This window comes from Zophobas morio, unplaced genomic scaffold (assembly GCF_036711695.1).
Source record: "Zophobas morio isolate AGI-343-1 ecotype UQ-CSIRO unplaced genomic scaffold, CSIRO_AGI_Zmor_V1 ptg000014l, whole genome shotgun sequence".
Classification (NCBI taxonomy): Eukaryota; Metazoa; Arthropoda; class Insecta; order Coleoptera; family Tenebrionidae; genus Zophobas; species Zophobas morio.
Genome location: NW_026972119.1, coordinates 22,853,779 through 22,872,631, shown reverse-complemented (window position 1 = coordinate 22,872,631; position 18,853 = coordinate 22,853,779). Strand labels below are relative to the sequence as shown.

At 30.3% G+C, this 18,853-nt stretch overlaps 1 protein-coding gene across 1 annotated transcript in view; it reads left to right on the top strand.

Moving 5' to 3' along the window:
- LOC135128675 (max-interacting protein 1-like) overlaps positions 1-18,853 on the top strand; it is a 605,308-nt gene that overhangs the window by 482,777 nt on the left and 103,678 nt on the right. The window contains exon 4 of the mRNA XM_064055683.1: positions 11,127-11,241. Within this exon, the coding sequence (XP_063911753.1) occupies positions 11,127-11,241 (115 nt within the window). The remainder of the gene's footprint in view (positions 1-11,126; positions 11,242-18,853) is intronic.

Genomic DNA, 18,853 nt, shown 5'->3' with positions numbered 1-18,853 from the left:
TGAAAAATTAAAGTACCAAAGAATTGAAAACTGTAAGATCGAAATTTACAAATCGTAAAATAAAATATCTAAAAATTGAAAAAAGAAAAATTAAAGCATCTGAAAATTCAACAAACGAAAATTTGCAAATTGAAAAAAATGCAAAATTCTTTGGAAAACTCAAATAATAATTGAAACATTTAAAATTCAAAAGTATATAACTTGAAAAATTGAAAAATCGGAAAAAGTAAAATTGGAAAACGTAAAAATCCTGAAATTCTAAAACTGAGCGACGAAAATTTGAAAAGTGATTTTGGAAAATCCAAAAAATTGATAAAAAGCGGAAAATTAAAAATGGCGAAACCAAAAAATCGTAAAAAAGCATTGAAAAATTCAGAAGTTGAAAAATTGACGAAATGAAGAATTAAAAATTCAAAAATCTCAAAAATTGAAAATTTTGAAATAGAAAACTGGAAAAAATGCAAAAGAAAAATTGAAAAACATGAAATTTGAAAAACTAAATAAAATAAAAGACTGAAAAATTACGAAAAATTAGAAGTTCAAAAATTGAAATTTCTAAATTTTTGAAATTAAAAACTAGAAAAATTACAAATCGAAAAATTGGAGAAATCAGAAACTAAGGTATCGAAAAATTGAAAAATCTAAAATTTGAGAAACTAAAAAAGTGAAAAATTAAAAATAAGCGAAATTTGAACTTGAAAACTCGAAAAATTGATGAAACAAAGACCTGAAGATTTGACAAATAAAAAAATTTGAAATTGAGAATTAGAAAAATTGCATATTCGAGAACAAAAAAATCGCAAAATTGAAAAATTAAGTACCAAGAAATTAAAAATTTACAAATCGAAAAATGAAATATCTAAAAAATGAAGAAACGAAAATTTGGAAATTGGGAAAATTGCAAAATTTCTTTGGAAAACTCGCATAATTGAAATATTTAAAATTCAAAAGTATAAAACTTGAGAAATTAAAAAATCGGAAAAAGTAAGATTGGAAAACGGAAAAATTCTGAAATTCTAAAACTGAGCAAATAAAAAGCGCAAAATTAAAAATAGCGAAACGAAAAAATCGAAAAGAAGCATCGAAAAATTCAAAAGTTGAAAAATATGCGAAATGAATTAAAAATTAAAAAATCTCAAAAATTGAACATTTTGAAATTGAAAACTGCGCAAAAGGAACATTGAAAAATATGAAATTTGAAGAACTAAATAAAATAAAAAACTGAAAAATTACGAAAAATTAGAAGTTCAAAAATTAAAAATTCTAAATTTTTGAAATTAAAAACTAGAAACATTACAAATCGAAAAATTGGAGAAATCTAAAACTGAGATATCGACAAATTGAAAAATCTAAAATTTGAGAAACTAAAAAAATGAAAAATGAAAAATATGAGAAATTTGAAACTTGATACCTCGAAAAATTAACGAAACAAAAGCCTGAAAATTTGATTTGGAATTGAGAACTAGAAAAATTGCAAATTCGGGAAACACAAGATCACAAAATTGAAAAATGAAAAAATTAAAAACCTGTTAAATTAAAATAATTAAAAATTGTAGAAACGAAAATTTACAAAATGGAAATGAATTGAGAATTCCGAAAAGTCGAAAAATGCCAAGTTGGAAAATTGAAAATTTTGAAAATCGAAAAATTCAAAAATTTTAAATTCAGATTGGAAAATTGAGAAATTGAAAAAAAGTAAAATTGGAAAACGGAAAAATTCTGGAACTGATTTTAGAAAATCAAAAAATTTTATAAAAGTCACAAAGAAGTTGAAAAATTGAAGAAATGAAGGAAAAATTGACGAAATGAAGGAAACATTGACCAAATGAAGAATCAAGAAATCAAAACTTTCAAAAATTGAAAATTTTCTCGTTTCTTCAATTTTTCAATATTTTTTTTTCTTACTGCAATTTTACGATTTGCGTCTCTTCGAGTTTTCGTTGTTAAATTTTTCACTTTTTTCGATTCTTCAACGTTTGGGTTTCTCAATTTTTAAATTTGCAACTTTTCGATTTGTCATTTCAGGAGTTTTAGTTTTTCAGTTTTTCGATCTCTCAGTTTTTCAGGTCTTCAATTTTTCGTTCGGTTTTTAATTTTCATTATTTTTCAATTTTTCCGTTTTTCAATGTTCTGATTTTATTGTATATGTATTTTTTTCTACATTAAATGTCACAGTTTTTGGGTTTTTCAGTTTTTCGATTTGCAATTTTTGGGTTTTCAATTCATCAATTTTTCAATCCGTTGATTTTTTAATTTTTCGTTTCTTCAATTTCAGATTTTTGAGTTTCTCCATTTTTCAGGTTTTCATTTCTTTAATTTTTGAGTTGCAGTTTTCTAAGTTTTCAGTTTCACGATTTTAAATTTTTCCAATTTTTCGATTTGTATTTTTTCAGTTTTTAATTTTTCAATTTCCGGATATTTAATTTTGCAGTTTTTCGATATCTTAGTGTCACAATTTTTCGACTTCACAATTTTGGCAATTCTATAATTTTTCCATTTCAAAATTTTTGGGTTTTTTAATTTTTGGATTCGATTCGTTTTTTCTTCTTTCGGATTTTTCAATTCGTTAATTTTTTTAGATTTTTAAGTTTTTCACTGCGCCAATTTTGCGTTTCTTCAGTTCTAAGATTTTCAGTTTTTCGATTTTACAATTTTTCGAAGCAAAAAATCAAAGAAATTGCAAAATTGTAAAATTGAAACATCAAAAGTGAAAAAACAAATAGTACAAAATGAAAATTTTTAAAAGTCTAAAAATTTGATCAAGAACTTGAGAAATTGAAGAAACAAAAATTTCAAAAATCCAAAGATTAAATAAAATTGAGAAACTTAAAAATCGAAAAAATGCGAAATCGAAAAAACCAAATTTGTGTTGCCAAGTCGAAATATTGAAAATTAAAGAAATCGGAAAATCGGATAACTGGAAATCCAGGATTGCAAAAATTGGAAAATCGGGAAATTGAAAAATCAAAGACCAAGAATTTAAAAATGCTAATAATAACAGTGCTGACGTTATCAACTTTTTGAAATGGGAAAATGAATAAATTTTGGTAAACGATTTATCACGATTACGATAACCTTAAAATGTTTGCAAGATTTCAGAGCATTCGGTTTTGCAGTTTCAAAGCTAAGTTGCAAAATGTTGTTTTTTCCAAAAATTTGGATGTCCATAGTGGAAACCGGTTCCAAATTCATATATCACAAGTGCATATTCCAAACGTGCGTACAAAATTTGACAACAACCGGTCCAGTAGTTTCGGAAATCGCGTTTTAAGCGACACAGATAGACAGACAAAAACCGAAAGCCACTTTTTTCCCACCCTAGAGATCATGAAAAGTCGAGAAAATATGAAAGTGGCAATTCACCCTATGAATTCGATTACTGAAAACTGATCGCTGAGTTTTATTTTTGCGACACTACGAATAAAAGGTTTTAGGACGTCTCCATCCATACCATACATTTTTAAAAATAGTCGCAGCTTTGTACGGCATTAATGTTTCATCAGAAGAGATGGGTTTGCGGCCGGTAAAAAACGAAGCGCGTTGAAATCAAGAGATTGCCTGTCGCTTCGTATTACCCCGAATATGAAACTTTATGATGGGAAAAGTATAAGCCACCGCGCACACCCTCAATTTGATGAATTCGGAAGCGCCGTTTCGCCTCTTCCGGCTACACCAGAATTTAATCAATTATATTTGTCTTCGAGTCACAATTAAACTCCTAACCTTATTAAACGTTCGCCGACGAAAAATAAAATCCGCTCGACGAAAAGAAAATGTAATCAATTAACGTGCGAAGGCGTCATACGTCGAACGCGACGACCCAACGTCCGCTCCCCACTTGATCCCGCCGTTTTTATTTGCGTCGAAAATGAAAAGGGCGCCACCAATTAGTAAATACTTCACTCTTTAATTATTTCGCGGGATCAATAAGCGTATTTAAAACGCGGACCAGTAAAAAGTCGTTCTCGCTATTGATTTATTTAGTAAATAAACCGTTTTGAGTTTCACCTTAAAGTTGATTACGTGGAAAACGGCGATGGAAGGCGGAATCGAATAAAGACCGACGTGAAGTTGAGATCTTTTCGTGCATGCAATTTCGTTGAGTGTCTACCGGTTCGATGCCAGACTTTGCATACAATACAACCGTTAAAGATCAAACTGCATTTTATTCTAACTGACACACAATTTAAAATTTCTCGGAACATGAAAAGCGCTGAAATTATTTGATATCCGGGAAGTCGGAAGAATTTTTCAAATGTTTCCAGATTGGCGAGTGGCATGCGATTTCATGCAGGTGCAAGCTTTTTTCGACGAGGTTTTCGTTTTGTGCTTATATAGCTTTCTGGAGCTGATTTTAGGACGAGATAAGTTTTGTTGTTATTGTTTAAAAAAAGGTTTACAAAAATTAACTAAAACATCAAGTTCTTATTATATCGATGCTGCATAAAGCAAACCTCAACATCATCATTCTTTATTTCCCATTCGCTCTGTCAAGACCCTGTGGACGTTAATCGGTTATCAGTTCTAAGTACGCCGAGTTGAACTTTGATTTTTTTGTCCGCGCTTTCCGTTCCAGTTTATCACAACCATTCTCTCCTGTACTTAACTCCTTTCCTTCTTTTCTCAATCTTTCGATCTTGACACTCATATTTCTGATACAACTTATCTCCTTCTTTCCATACTCCTTTTCTTACATTCTTTTCTACATTTTCTCAGCATTTTATGTTATGTTCTCGCCATAATTTACCACTCATTTTCCTATTTCTGATTCTTTAAATTCTTTAAAAAAATGAAACAGTGGAGACCCCTGAGATTCTTTATATTTAAAAAAAAAATAACCAATAGGCCCCTGTGATTCTTTATGTAGTTTAAAAAAAATGAAACAACCAGAATCCCTGAGATTCTTTAAATTCTTAAAAAAAAAAATGAAACGACCGAAACCCCTGAGACTCTTTCTATTCTTTAAAAAATGAAACAACTGGGGCCCCTGAGATTTTTTATGTTCTTTAAAAATTGAAACGACCAGGACCCCTGAGATTCTTTAAATTCTTTAAAAAATGAAACGACCGAGATCCATTAGATTCTTTATATTTTTAAAAAAATTAAACGACCGCGACCCCTGAGATTCTTTATATTCCTTAAAAAAAAATGAAACGACCGGGACCCCTAAGATTCTTCCTATTCTTTAAAAAGTGAAACTACAGGTACCCCTGAGGTTCTTTATATTCTTTAAAAAATTAAACGGCTGAGATCCCTGAGATTCTTTATATTCTTTAAAAAATGAAAGACCTGTCGCCCCTGAGATTCTTTATATTCTTTACAAAAATTAAACGACTGAGACCCCAAAGATTCTTTAAATTCTTTAAAAAATTAAACGACTGAGACCCCTGAGATTTTTTATATTCTTTAAAACATGAAGCGATCGGGACCCCCGAGATTCTTTAAATTCTTTAAAAAATAAAACAGCTAAGACCCCTGAGATTCATTATATTCTTAAAAAATTAAACGACTGAGACCCCCAAGATTGTTTAAATGCTCATAAAAATGAAACGACAAACCCCTGAGATTCTTTATATTAAAAAAAAAAAATTAAACGACTGAGACCCCTAAGATTGTTTAAATTCTTAAAAAAATGAAACAATCAGTACCCCTGAAATTTCTTTAAAAAATGAAACGACTGAAACCCCTGGGCTTCTTTATATTCTTCAACTGCCTCCCCTGAGATTCTTTATATTCTTTAAAAAAATTAAACGACCGAGATCCCTGAGATTTTTTAAATTCTTTAAAAAATTAAACGACTGAGACCCCAAAGATTCTTTAAATTCTTAAAAAAATTAAACGACTGACACCCCTGAGATTTTTAATATTCTTTAAAAAATGAAACACCTGCCGCCCTTGGGATTCTTTATATTCTTAAAAAAAATTAAACGACTGAGACCCCTAAGATTGTTTAAATTCTTAAAAAAATGAAGCGACTGAGACCCCTGACATTCTTTATATTCTTTCAAAAAATGAAACAATCGGTACCCCTGAGATTCTTTAAATTCTTTAAAAAATGAAACACCTGTCGCCCCTGAGATTCTTTATATTCTTTAAAAAAAATTAAACGACAAAGACCCCTAAGATTTCTTTAAAAATTAAAACGACTGAAACCCCTGGGATTCTTTATATTCTTCAACTGCCGCCCCTGAGATTCTTTATATTCTTTAAAAAAGTTAAACGACAGATCCCTGAGATTCTTTGAATTTTTTAAAAAATTAAACGACCGAGACCTCAAAGATTCTTTAAATTCTTTAAAAAATTAAACGACTGAGACCCCTGAGATTTTTTATATTCTTTAAAACATGAAGCGATCGGGACCCCCGAGATTCTTTAAAAAATAAAACAGCTAAGACCCCTGAGATTCTTTATATTCTTTAAAAAATTAAACGACTGGGACCCCTAAGATTGTTTAAATGCTCAAAAAATTAAACGACTGAGACTCGTAAGATTGTTTAAATTCTTAAAAAAATTAAACCATCGGTACCCCTGAAATTTCTTTAAAAAATGAAAGGACTGAAACTCCTGGGATTCTTTATATTCTTCAACTGCCTCCCATGAGATTCTTTATATTCTTTAAAAAAATTAAACGACAGATCCCTGATATTCTTTAAATTCTTTAAAAAATTAAACGACTGGGACCCCTAAGATTCTTTAAATTCTTTAAAAAAATAAACGACTGACACCCCTGAGATTTTTAATATTCTTTAAAAAATGAAACACCTGCCGCCCTTGGGATTCTTTATATTCTTTCAAAAAATGAAACAATCGGTACCCCTTGGATTCTTTACATTCTTTAAAAAATGAAACACCTGCCGCCCTTGAGATTCTTTATATTCTTAAAAAAAATTAAACGACGAAGACCCCTAAGATTTCTTTAAAAATTAAAACGACTGAAACCCCTGGGATTCTTTATATTCTTCAACTGCCGCCCCTGAGATTCTTTATATTCTTTAAAAAAATTAAACGACTGAGATCCCTGAGATTCTTTAAATTTTTAAAAAAATTAAACGACTGAAACCCCAAAGATTCTTTAAATTCTTTAAAAAATTAAACGACTGAAACCCCTGAGATTTTTTATATTCTTTAAAACATGAAGCGATAGGGACACCTGAGATTCTTTAAATTCTTTAAAAAATAAAATAGCTAAGACCCATGAGATTCTTTATATTCTTTAAAAAAATTAAACGACTGAGACCCCTAAGATTGTTTAAATTCTTAAAAAAATGAAACAATCGGTACCCCTGAGACTCTTTGTATTCTTTAAAAAAATTAAACGACTACGATCCCTAAGATTTCTTTAAAAATTGAAACGACTGAAACCCCTAGGATTCTTTATATTCTTCAACTGCCGCCCCTGAAATTTTTTATATTCTTTAAAAAAATGAAACGACTGAGATCCCTGAGATTCTTTAAATTCTTTAAAAAATTAAACGACTAAGATCCCAAAGATTCTTTAAATTCTTAAAAAAATTAAACGACTGACACCCCTGAGGTTTTTAATATTTTTTAAAAATTGAAACGATCGGGACCCCTGAGATTCTTTAAATTCTTTAAAAAATAAAACAGCCAAGACCCCTGAGATTCTTTATATTCTTTAAAAAATTAAACGACTGAGACCCCTAAGATTGTTTAAATTCTCAAAAAAATGAAACGATTGAGACCCCTGAGATTCTTTATATTCTTTAAAAAAATTAAACGACTGAGACCCCTAAGATTGTTTAAATTCTTAAAAAAATGAAACAATCGGTACCCCTGAGATTCTTTGTATTCTTTAAAAAATGAAAGACCTGTCGCCCCTGAGATTCTTTATATTTTTTAAAGAAATTAAACGACTACGATCCCTAAGATTTCTTTAAAAATTGAAACGACTGAAACCCCTAGGATTCTTTATATTCTTCAACTGCCGCCCCTGATATTCTTTATATTCTTTAAAAAAAATTAAACGACTGAGATCCCAGAGATTCTTTGAATTTTTTAAAAAATTAAGCGACCGGGACCTCAAAGATTCTTTAAATTCTTTAAAAAATAAAACGACTGAGACCCCAGAGATTTTTTATATTCTTTAAAACATGAAGCTATCGGGACCCCTGAGATTCTTTAAATTCTTTAAAAAATAAAACAGCTAAGACCCCTGAGATTCTTTATAACCTTTAAAAAATTGAACGACTGAGACCCCTAAGATTGTTTAAATTCTTAAAAAAATGAAACAATCGTACCCCTGAGATTCTTTATATTTATTAAAAAAATGAAAGGACTGAGACCCCGGAGATTCTTTATATTCTTTAAAAAATGAATACACCGGGACTCCTGAGATTCTTTCTATACTTAAAAAAAAATGAAACAATCGGGATCCCTGAGATCTCTTTAAAAAATGAAACGACCCCTGAGATTCTTTATATCTTTTAAAAAAATGAAACGATCGATACTCCTGAAATTCTTCAAAAAATAAAACGACTAAGACCCCTGAGATTCTTTATATTCTTTAAAAAAAATTAAACGACTGAGACTCCTAAGACTGTTTAAATTCTTAAAAAAATGAAACGACTGAGACCCCTGAGATTCTTTATATTTTTTAAAAAATTAAACGACCAGGACCCCTGAAATTTTTTCTATTCTTTAAAAAATCAAACGACTAGGACTCCTAAGAGTCTTTAAATTATTAAAAAAAAATTAAACAACGGGGATCCCTGAGATTCTTTATATTCTATAAAAAAAAATAAATAAGACGACCCTTGAGATTCTTTAATATTTAAAAAAAATGTAACAACCAGTTCTCTTGAGATTGTATAAATTCTTTAAAAAATAAAAAGACTAGGACCCCTGAGATTACTTCTGTTTTTAAAAAAATGAAACAATTGGGGGCCCTCAGATTCTTTACATACTTTCAAAAATGAAACAACCGGGACTCCTGAAATTCTTTATTCTTTAAAAAATTAAACAATTGAGGCCTCTGAGATTCTTTACCATAACGACCGAGATCTCTGAAAATCTTTAGTCTTTAAAAAATTAAACAACCGGGGCACCTGACATTCTTTAAATTATTTTACAATTGAAACACAAAGAGACCCTGAGATTGTTAAAATTACTTCAAAATAAAATGACCGAAGGCTAGGCCATGATTTTCTTTAAATTCTTTAAATCTCAGACTTCCGGGACCCCTGAGATTCTTTATTTGCTTTAAACAATGGAACAACCCAGACTCCTGAGACTCTTTAAATTCTTAAAAAAAAATCAAACGGCGCCGGCGGCCTCTTTAGGTATATTCTCTAAAAAATGAAACAACCATTCTTAAAATTGCTTCAAAATGAGCCAGTAATTTTCTTTAAATAATTTAAGAAATCATACGATCGGGACTCCTGAGATTCTTTATATTCCCTAAAAAATGTGGCGACCACAAGCCTTGAGTTTCTTTAAATTCTTAAAAAGAAATTAAACGATCCGCAAGTATTTGAATTATCTTTTCATTCTTATTTCTGTCTTCTTCCTTGCCCTTGTATGTTGATTTCCAAAAGTAAATAAGAGGATTCTGTCTGTATTCTTCACTGGAAACGTTTTTATTTCGTGACATCCTTTCTCATTTACAATTATTATTCTATAATCAATCACTGTCGCTCCGCTTGTCTCACGTATATTCATCTCCTCCGTCTTCACCTTCTTCATTCCCATTCAGAAAATCCTATCATTTTTCCTCTAGCTACACATTGTCTTTTGTTTTTATCTTTGTTTCTCGTTCTTCATCGTCTTTTATTCTTCTGCCCTTTTCTCCAATTCTAGCATTGTTTTCCTTTCATTATTTTCCCTTTTTCTTCTCCTTAAATTAACATTATAATAAGAAAACCATTAGTTTCACGTCGCTGTTTCTAATTTTCAGATCTTTTTCTATGTTTTCATCCATAAAATCAGGTACGTATTTGTTTCCTGATCTTCTCTTCCTTTTTTTTTTTTCGTCGTTATCTGTTATGTTCTCCATAGCTTACATTGTATTCAGCTGTTCTTCTTTCTCTTGTTGTCAGTTTCTTTCATTTTCTTGCATCTCTTTTCTCAGATTTTTACTCCTTTAATAAGTACTTGCTTGATTTCCTCGTCTTTGTTTTCGTCGTTACTGTTTTCAGGGGACTACTACTTCCTCCGGTTCTTTTCGGACTTTCCTTCCTTGTTTTCTCTTTTTTTCTTTTCTTACCTTCTCTTATGCTGCTTCTTGTTTTTTCCACTTTGATTTTTCTTTTCTTCTAGTATGCCGAGTTCTTGGTCACTAATTTCTTCTTAATCTCAGTTTTATTGTCTCGTTTCGCAATTGTATGTCTTGAATGTTGGTTGTCTTGATTCTTATTTTCTGATTGACAATTTTCAGTAGCATATTGTGAGTTCTGTTTGCTTCAAGGCTTTTCAGCATCAATCAAAGACATCAGTTAGTTCAGTTAGTTCAAGCAGTATTTCCATCTTCCTAACATCCCCCCAGTAAATTGGCCTTGTTTCTGGTGCAGTCCTTCGAAAATTACCATTTGTGCGTTCGAAGTGGCGCCCTTCGCGCATGATAAATGAGCTGGCGGCGCAATTTTTTATCGCTTGACGAAAGTAATTTTTTGATCAGAGATAGAGGAATAAAAGTCGTTATTATTCAGGACGATGATTTACTCGCTTTACGAATTTCTCCTTCCGTAAACAAGAACCGAGGAGCAAGGCAACATACAAGCGGAAAATGTTCTCATTAAATTTATATATCTGCGTCGTATTCGAGATTACTTTTTTCATGCAAATTGCTTTTTGTCGTTACATGAGTTCCCCGTGGAATTTTGATTAATTATTTTTCTTCTCGTCCCGATTTTAAAAGACCGTTTTCAATGACAAAAAAGATGTTATTCAGACGGGCTTCGATCTGGACGCTGATTGCAGATTGACTTCTATTCAGCGCCGGCCCACGCTAATTTGCGGACTCGCTTTAGTCCTAATTTCGGGAAAAGTACAATCGGAAAATTCCCCTGTTTGTCGTTTTCTTCTGGAATAATTCGGCGGTTTTTTCGGCGGATCGGTTGCAAAATAATTCGAGAGAAGTGGCACAAAAATAACGACGTCATTTGTTACAGGCGTGCACATCTGCGAAACTGCTTAGAGATACTTAAGGAAATAGTACCGCTGGGCCCCGAAGCATCTAGACACACTACACTAGGACTTTTAACGAAGGCTAAAAGGTTTATTAAGGTAAGGAGTACACTTTTCCCTCTTTATGTCTTGTTGACAACCTGTCATCCGACGTTAAATAACAATGATGACTTTGCGACTTTCGCATAAAAAAGTTTAATGTGATATGCTCATCTCCCGTACTGAAATAATAATAGAACGAGTTTTACGGACTCTTCCTGTTGACAACTCGTGTAAAATCGCTTACTTATTTACAGGCGTATCTGCTTTCGTTAAATTCCGCCGCCATAAATTTACCTTCTGATTATAGATGAAGTTAACACGAGTTGATCTTTTATGCAACGCTGCACAGCGAAATGTCTGAAATCCTGGAAGTTTTATACGCGTAATTATAGCATAGTGTTGCTACTTCAATTATAAAGCAATTGCACCGGCTTACAATTTCAATTACACCTCTCAAATTTATATCACTGTCTCATTAAATTAATTAATGTTGGTACTACTTTCTGTCAACATAATTAGTACAAGTGCTAAACCGCCACTGATGAATACGTCACCTTGTTCAACGCTAATTGAAATTCATTACGGCGAAATTTACGAGCGTCACGTCGTTATTGTTCGTCCAAAGTAATCAAAACTACCCCTTATTCGTTTGTATTTAATCAGTCGAACTAACCCGGCGCCTCCACCATATTTCGTTGTGGACTGGACTTGGAACTGGAGAAAGTCTAAAATAAAATTAATTAAAAAACGAAAAATTAGCCGGTTTTCGTCAAGTGGAACGAGAAAGTTACGCTATCCTTGAAAAAGTTTTATTAAGGTAACAAACTTTGTATACAGCGCAGAGAATAGCTGGATTCATACCAAAAAGCGTAGCGTAACTAAATTCCGAAGCTAACTAAATGATTTTCAAGGTATATTAGTAGTCGGTGTACAGATTTTCGTGTCGCAAAATTTGTGTTGAATATTCGGTGGAATTACAACTAATTGTGAACGAAAACAATTAAGAAACTATTACGGAGTAATTAATTCAAAAGCTAAACAAAATTGGGCTTAATCGTGGCACATGTACCTAATATCCACGTACGTATTTAACTAAAGTAAACTTAATTATACTAAAAGAAAATTATTTTATTAAACGCTGGTACATGAAAAATATAAATTCAAAATGATTTGAATTTCCCGCCTCGTGAGAATGGGTTTAAATTTCCGCCAGAAAGTCGGCAAATGTACATATACGGAATATTGTGATAAAAGAATACCAAAAAATCAGAAGGCTGTTTATGTATATTAAAAAAAAAAGGCAATTAAGCTCCACCCCTTGCTTCACGACCAATGGTAAATTTGGCTTCTCTTTTGCTTTTCTTTTTTTAATTAATACATTTAGTTTTCTTTGTATAACACGATTATTTAACAACATATGTCACATTGTAATTTCTCACAGAAAAATAAGGATTTTATAATCAAACTCCGCCCCTCGGCTTACAACGGATAAAAAAAATCATCGGAATTGAGATAGGGCGGGTGGGCGGGGCTTATATATATATATATATATATATATATATATATTTTATTAATATAGATAGCCTTCTTTTCACAACAAGAAACAATATGGATTTGCAATTATGGGGCGGGACCTAATTGCGGAATCGATACTTCCTGATAAATTTTCATGTTTTAAGTTTCATGTTGTGAAAAGAAGTCTACACATATTAAAACAAAAAGGCAAAATGTAAGCCCGCCCACCCGCCCATAAGTGGGCGGAGCTTAACTGCAAAATACTTATTTCTTTGCAAGAAATTAAAAACATGTCTTTAAGTATTCTGTTGTTCAAAGGATATTCTGTATATTAAGAAAAGAAGGCAAATATAAAAAATAACAACATAAAAAACAAGAAGATGGAAATAACAGTGGTAAAAAAGTTATGGAAGGAACTGTAGCAATACAAATATATGTTTGGAAGGCTCCAAAACAGAAATCAAAAACGACAAAACACTGAGATAACAAAGCCCATGGAAACAAGAATATTAATAGATAGTACAAAAATAAAAAAAAAATTAAATCATAGAAGAAACAGAAATATTGTAATAGTAGAAAGCAATTTCACCTCTAAAACGGGAAAAGGAAGACAAACAAAAAAACAAAAACCAAAAACTTCCATGAAAATAAATATGAGACGAGGAATAAAAATTTTATATACAGGGTGAATCAAAATATGTGCGGAAAACTGAAGAAACATGTTCCTGACATGAATATATGAAAAAAGCTTGTATAAACATATATCTAAAAATGCATGGTTTTAAATAATACAATGTGTATAATAGTGAGTCATCAAGAAGAACAATAAAATAGTTAAAAATAGTGTACTTGAAGAGTCTAAATAAAAAAAGAATGCAGAATGCACAAGAAAGTAGAAATCGATGAAGAAATTAAAAATAGTATAATGGAGAAATATTGCTTAAATCTTTCAAAGACGAAAATGAATAACAAAAAAAATAGAAAAAAATGCAACAAAAGAACAGATGATTGACAAAGGAGATGTTTAAAATTAAATTAATTAAAATGGAAAAAATTACCAAAACAAACTCATTTGAAAATAGAAGCTATAAAAACGAAGATAAAAAGGCAAAAACAAAGAGCATCAAGATTTCAAAAAAGAAAATCGGCAAACGAAGAAGTAAAAAGAAAAAAATTAATAATAAATCTTTCAGAAATGAAACTGAATAACAAACAAAAATAGAAAAAATAAAGCCAAATACAAAGGCAGAAAGTTCAAAAGTGAAAAAAATTAGAAAACAATGTTATAGTAGAAAACCACCGAAAATCAAAAACTCGCGTGGGAACTGATATGAGACGAAGAATAAAAATTGTATATACAGGGTGATTGTTAATATGTAGGAAAATTTTGAGGGGTGTATTCCTGACATGAAAATAAGCAAAAAACCGTTTAAGAACAAAAAATTAGTAGTATTAAATATACAGTGTGTTTAATAGTAAACCAAGAATAAACGAGAAAACTACAAAGACCAAATATAATCCCTGAGGTGAAAAAGAGCAACAAGAATGAAAAAAATCGGCAAACGATGGAGGAATAATGGAGAAAGAAATATTAATAGACCAAATATGAAAAAATGATTAATTATTTAAACCCTAAAAAACAAAAAGCAATCTTACCGCCCAAATGAGAAAATGCAAGGAAGGAAAACCAAAAATCAAGAACTTCCATTGGGATTCTTATGAGACTACGAATATAAATTTATATACAGGGTGATTCTTAATATCTACGAAAAAGTTGAGCGTGGTCCTTACATAAGAGAAAGCAAAAAAACTCATATGAATATACATCGAAAAATGCGTGTTTTCAAATAGACAGTGTGTTTAACACAATAAATGATCAAGAATAAACAAGAATAAGATTCAGAATAGAATAGTGGAAAAGTTTAAATGAATTGAGAAAAACATAACAAAGAAAGACACAAGAAAGTAGAAATCGATAAAGAAATTAAAAGTAGATTGGAAAACTATAGAGTCATCAAAGTTGATTGAGAGAGTTGGTAAACCTGAACTTGAATAATTTGGTTTATTAAGTTGTATAAAAATATTAGCTGTCAGATTTGAAGTTTCAAGTTTCAAATTTCAAAACTCAGTGGCGTCTTTTTTCGATTTTTTTTTTTTTTTTGGTAAAAATATTAGTTGTCAGATTTGAAGTTTCGAGTTTTTGTCAGGCCACTGAATTCATTGCCATATAACCTTAAACAAATCTGTCATAAGATTGACAAACTTCACGACAAAAACAGGGAGTACCAACTCTCTCAATCAATTTTGATGACCCTGTATTACTTAGATGTTTCAAAAATGAAAGTCAGTAACAAACAAAAATAAAAAAAAAAACACAACATAAGGCAAATAACAAAGGAGATTTTTGTAAAATATGGAGAGGGAATAGAAATTTTATATACAGGGTGATTTTGAAAATGTGGAAAAACTGGAAGAGTTTTTCCTCACATTAAAATAAGAAAAAAGTTTGAAATCAAGAAATATCGAAAAATGCAGAATGAATGGTTGAAAATAGAATACTGGCAGAGTATAAATAAATAAAACATTTTGAGAACAACATTACAAAAAATATAAATAAATATTACTTAAATCTTTCAAAGACGAAAATTAATAACAAACAAAAATAGAAAAAATGCAACAAAAGAACGCAAGAAGATTATTTCAAAAACCGGAAGAAGGGATCGGCATTCTATTTATTTTTGAAATGGATTAGCATTAAAACGGAAAAAAATTGGAAAAACCCAAGAAAAAAATTACCAAACCAAATTCATCTGGAAGCATCAAGAATCAATAAAGACAACTTAAAAAGACGAAGACAGAAGGCAATATATTTACTGAGATAAAAAAAAGCATCAAGAATTTAAAAAGATTGGCACGAAGAAAGAATAATGGAAACAAAAATTGCAAAAAAAGGGTAAAAGAACAGATAATTTTAACACAATGAGGGAATCGGCAATTTAAATAAGCATCAAAAATGTAAAAAAATCTCCAAATGAAAAAGGAGGAATGGAAACAAGAGTATTAATAGAAAAAAAAAGTAAACAATGAGATATTAAATGATAAACGCAAAAGAAAGAATGTTATACTAGAAAACTGCCAGAAAAACCAAAAACTCGCGGGAAAATTGCTATGAGAACAGAAATAGAAGTTTTATGTACAGGGTGATTCTTAATATGCCCTAAAAAAATGAACAGTATGCCCCCGACATGAAAATAAGAAAAAACAAGAAAAAGAATAGATTGCTAAAAAAGTTTAAATAAATCAAAACAACTTCATCTGCAAGCAATCAATAAAAACGGAAATGAGAAACGAGGTAGACAAAAAGAAATATAATTACTGAGGTAAAATGACCGTTAAGAATTTAAAAAACAAATTGCCAAACGAACAAGGAGTAATGGAAATGGGAAATTAATACTTAGTACAAAAATCAAAATAATGAAAAATTAATGAAATCATAAAAGAAACGGAAACAATGCTATAGTTCTTCGCCAGAATGAGAAATTCCCAGAAGCCAGAAACTTCAATGGAAATTCATACGAGATGAGGAGTGGAAATTTTATGTACTGGGTGATTTTTAATATGTGTGAAAAATTAGAGTGTGCCCCTGGCATGAAAGTAAGAAAAAAGTTCGTGTCAACATGGAGGAGTTTTTATAAGAAAGAAATTTAAAGTTAGCCTTAAAAAGCATGTACATGTCAATTGAATTTTTTTGTCACTTTTTACGTTGAAAAATAAAATAAAAAAAAATGTTTCCAATCTCATTCGTTTCACAGGGGAGATTTGAAAGTGAGAGTTTGGATAGAGAACGTCCTCCGCCTCCTCTGTGTTTTTCACGAGGCAGTCATCCACTGAAGTTTTTCACAATACGGGTCACCCTGTATATGCCTATATATGTACTTTTGTCAGTCTAAATAATTCGTTTTTTTAATTTTTTTTTAACTAATCTAATCTAATCTAACTTATTCCTGTACGAATCCGCCTTGAATTTTTACCTAAGGTATCCAAATTTTGTAGAAAAAATTGAGGATTTTTTCCTTACACTGTGACTGGTTTATCTGTGCTTGGCAATCCATACATATTTCAGCGTTGAATTATAAGGATAATAACATATATTAAGAGAAAAAAAAATCTAAATATAAGCCCCGCCCACCCGCCCTATCTCAATTGTGATTTTTTTTTTAATCGTCCTGAGCCGGCGGCGAAGTTTAATTGCAAAATCCTTATTTTTCCACCAAAATTACCATCTGAAACATGTTCTTAAATAATCGTAAAAAAAGCTAAATATATAGATAGTGTGTTTAACATAGTAAATGATCAGGAATAAGATTCAGAGTAGAATAGTGGAAAAGTTTAAATGGATTGAGGAAAACATAACAAAGAAAGACACAAGAAAGTAGAAATCGATAAAGAAATTAAAAGTAACTGGATTGGAAAAATATTACTTAAATGTTTTATAGATGAAAATGAATAACAAACAAAAATCTAAAAACAACGCGACAAAAGAACAGATAATAACAAAGGAGATCATTTGTAAAAGATGAAGATGAAATATAAATTTTATATATAGGGTGATTTTTAATATATGGACATACTGGAAAGGCCTGTTCCTCACATGGAAATAAAAAAAAGGTTCATATGAACAAATATCAAAAAATGCATAGTTTTAAATATACAGTATGTATAATAGTAAGGCATCAAAAAGCACAAGAAAATGGCTGAAAATAGTATACTGAAAGAGTTTAAATAAATAAAACATATTGAGAACATTGGAAAAAATAGATATGCAGAATGCACAAGAAAGTAGAAATCGATAAAGAAGTTAAAAGTATATTGTGAAAAACATTACTTATATTTTTCAAAGACGAAAATTAATAACAAACAAAAAAGGAAAATCTGCAACAAAAGAACACAAGAAGATTATTTCAAAAACCGGAAGAAAGGATCAACATTTTGTTTTAAAATGGATTAGCATTAAAACGCAAAAAAGTGGAAAGAAAAAAATTACCAAAACGAATTCATCTGGAAACATCAAGAATCAATAAAGACAACTTAAAAAGACGAAGACATAACGCAATCTACTCACTGAGATAAAAAAAGCTTCAAGAATTTAAGAAGAAAGAATAATGGAAACAAAAGTATTAATAATTCAGAACTGAAAAAAAAAATGAAAAATTAATTTAGTCATAAAAAATCAGAAACAGCGTAATAGTAAAAAACATCTTCACCGCCACATTGGGAAAAAACGTGGAAGAAAAAACAAGAAGGAATAGAAATTTTATATACAGGGTGATTCTTTGTTAACAATAAATCATCAGTAAAAAACAAGAAAAAAGTTCAAAATAGATTACTAGAAAAGTTCAAATTAATAAAATATTGAGAACAACACAACAAAAAAAGACAAGAATGTAAAAATCGATAAAGTGATTAAAAGTAGATTGGTAAAAATATTTCTTAAATGTTTTATAGAATAGAAATAACAAACAAAAAGGGCAAAAAGAGGGCAAAAGAACAGATAATTTTAACACAATGAGGGGATCGGCAATTTAAATGAGCATTAAGAATGTAAAAAAATCTCCAAATGAAAAGGGCATGGAAACAAGAGTATTAATAGAAAAAAAGAGAAATAGAAATTTTATATACAGGGTGATTCTTAATATGCCCTAAAAAATGAGGAGTATGTTTCCGACATGAAAATAAGAAAAAACAGTGTTTATAAATGTAAGAAAAAAGAAGAAAAAGTTCAGAATAGATTACTAAAAAAGTTTAAATAAATAAAATAGAATCTAATCGGACAAAAGGAAATAGTGCAAAAAAAAGGAAGAACTATAAAAACAATTTCATCTGCGAGCTGTAAGAATCAATAAAAACGGAAATGAGAAACGAGGAACACAAAAAGAAGTATAATCACTGAGGGAAAAAAGACCATTAAGAATTTAAAGAACAAATTGCCGAACGAACAAGGAGTAATGGAAATGGGAAATAAATACTTAGTACAAAATTGAAAATAATGAAAAATTAATGAAATCATAAAAGAAATGGAAATAATGCCAGAAACCAGAAACTTCCATGGAAATTTTATGTAGTGGGTGATTTTTAATATGTGTGAAAAATTGGA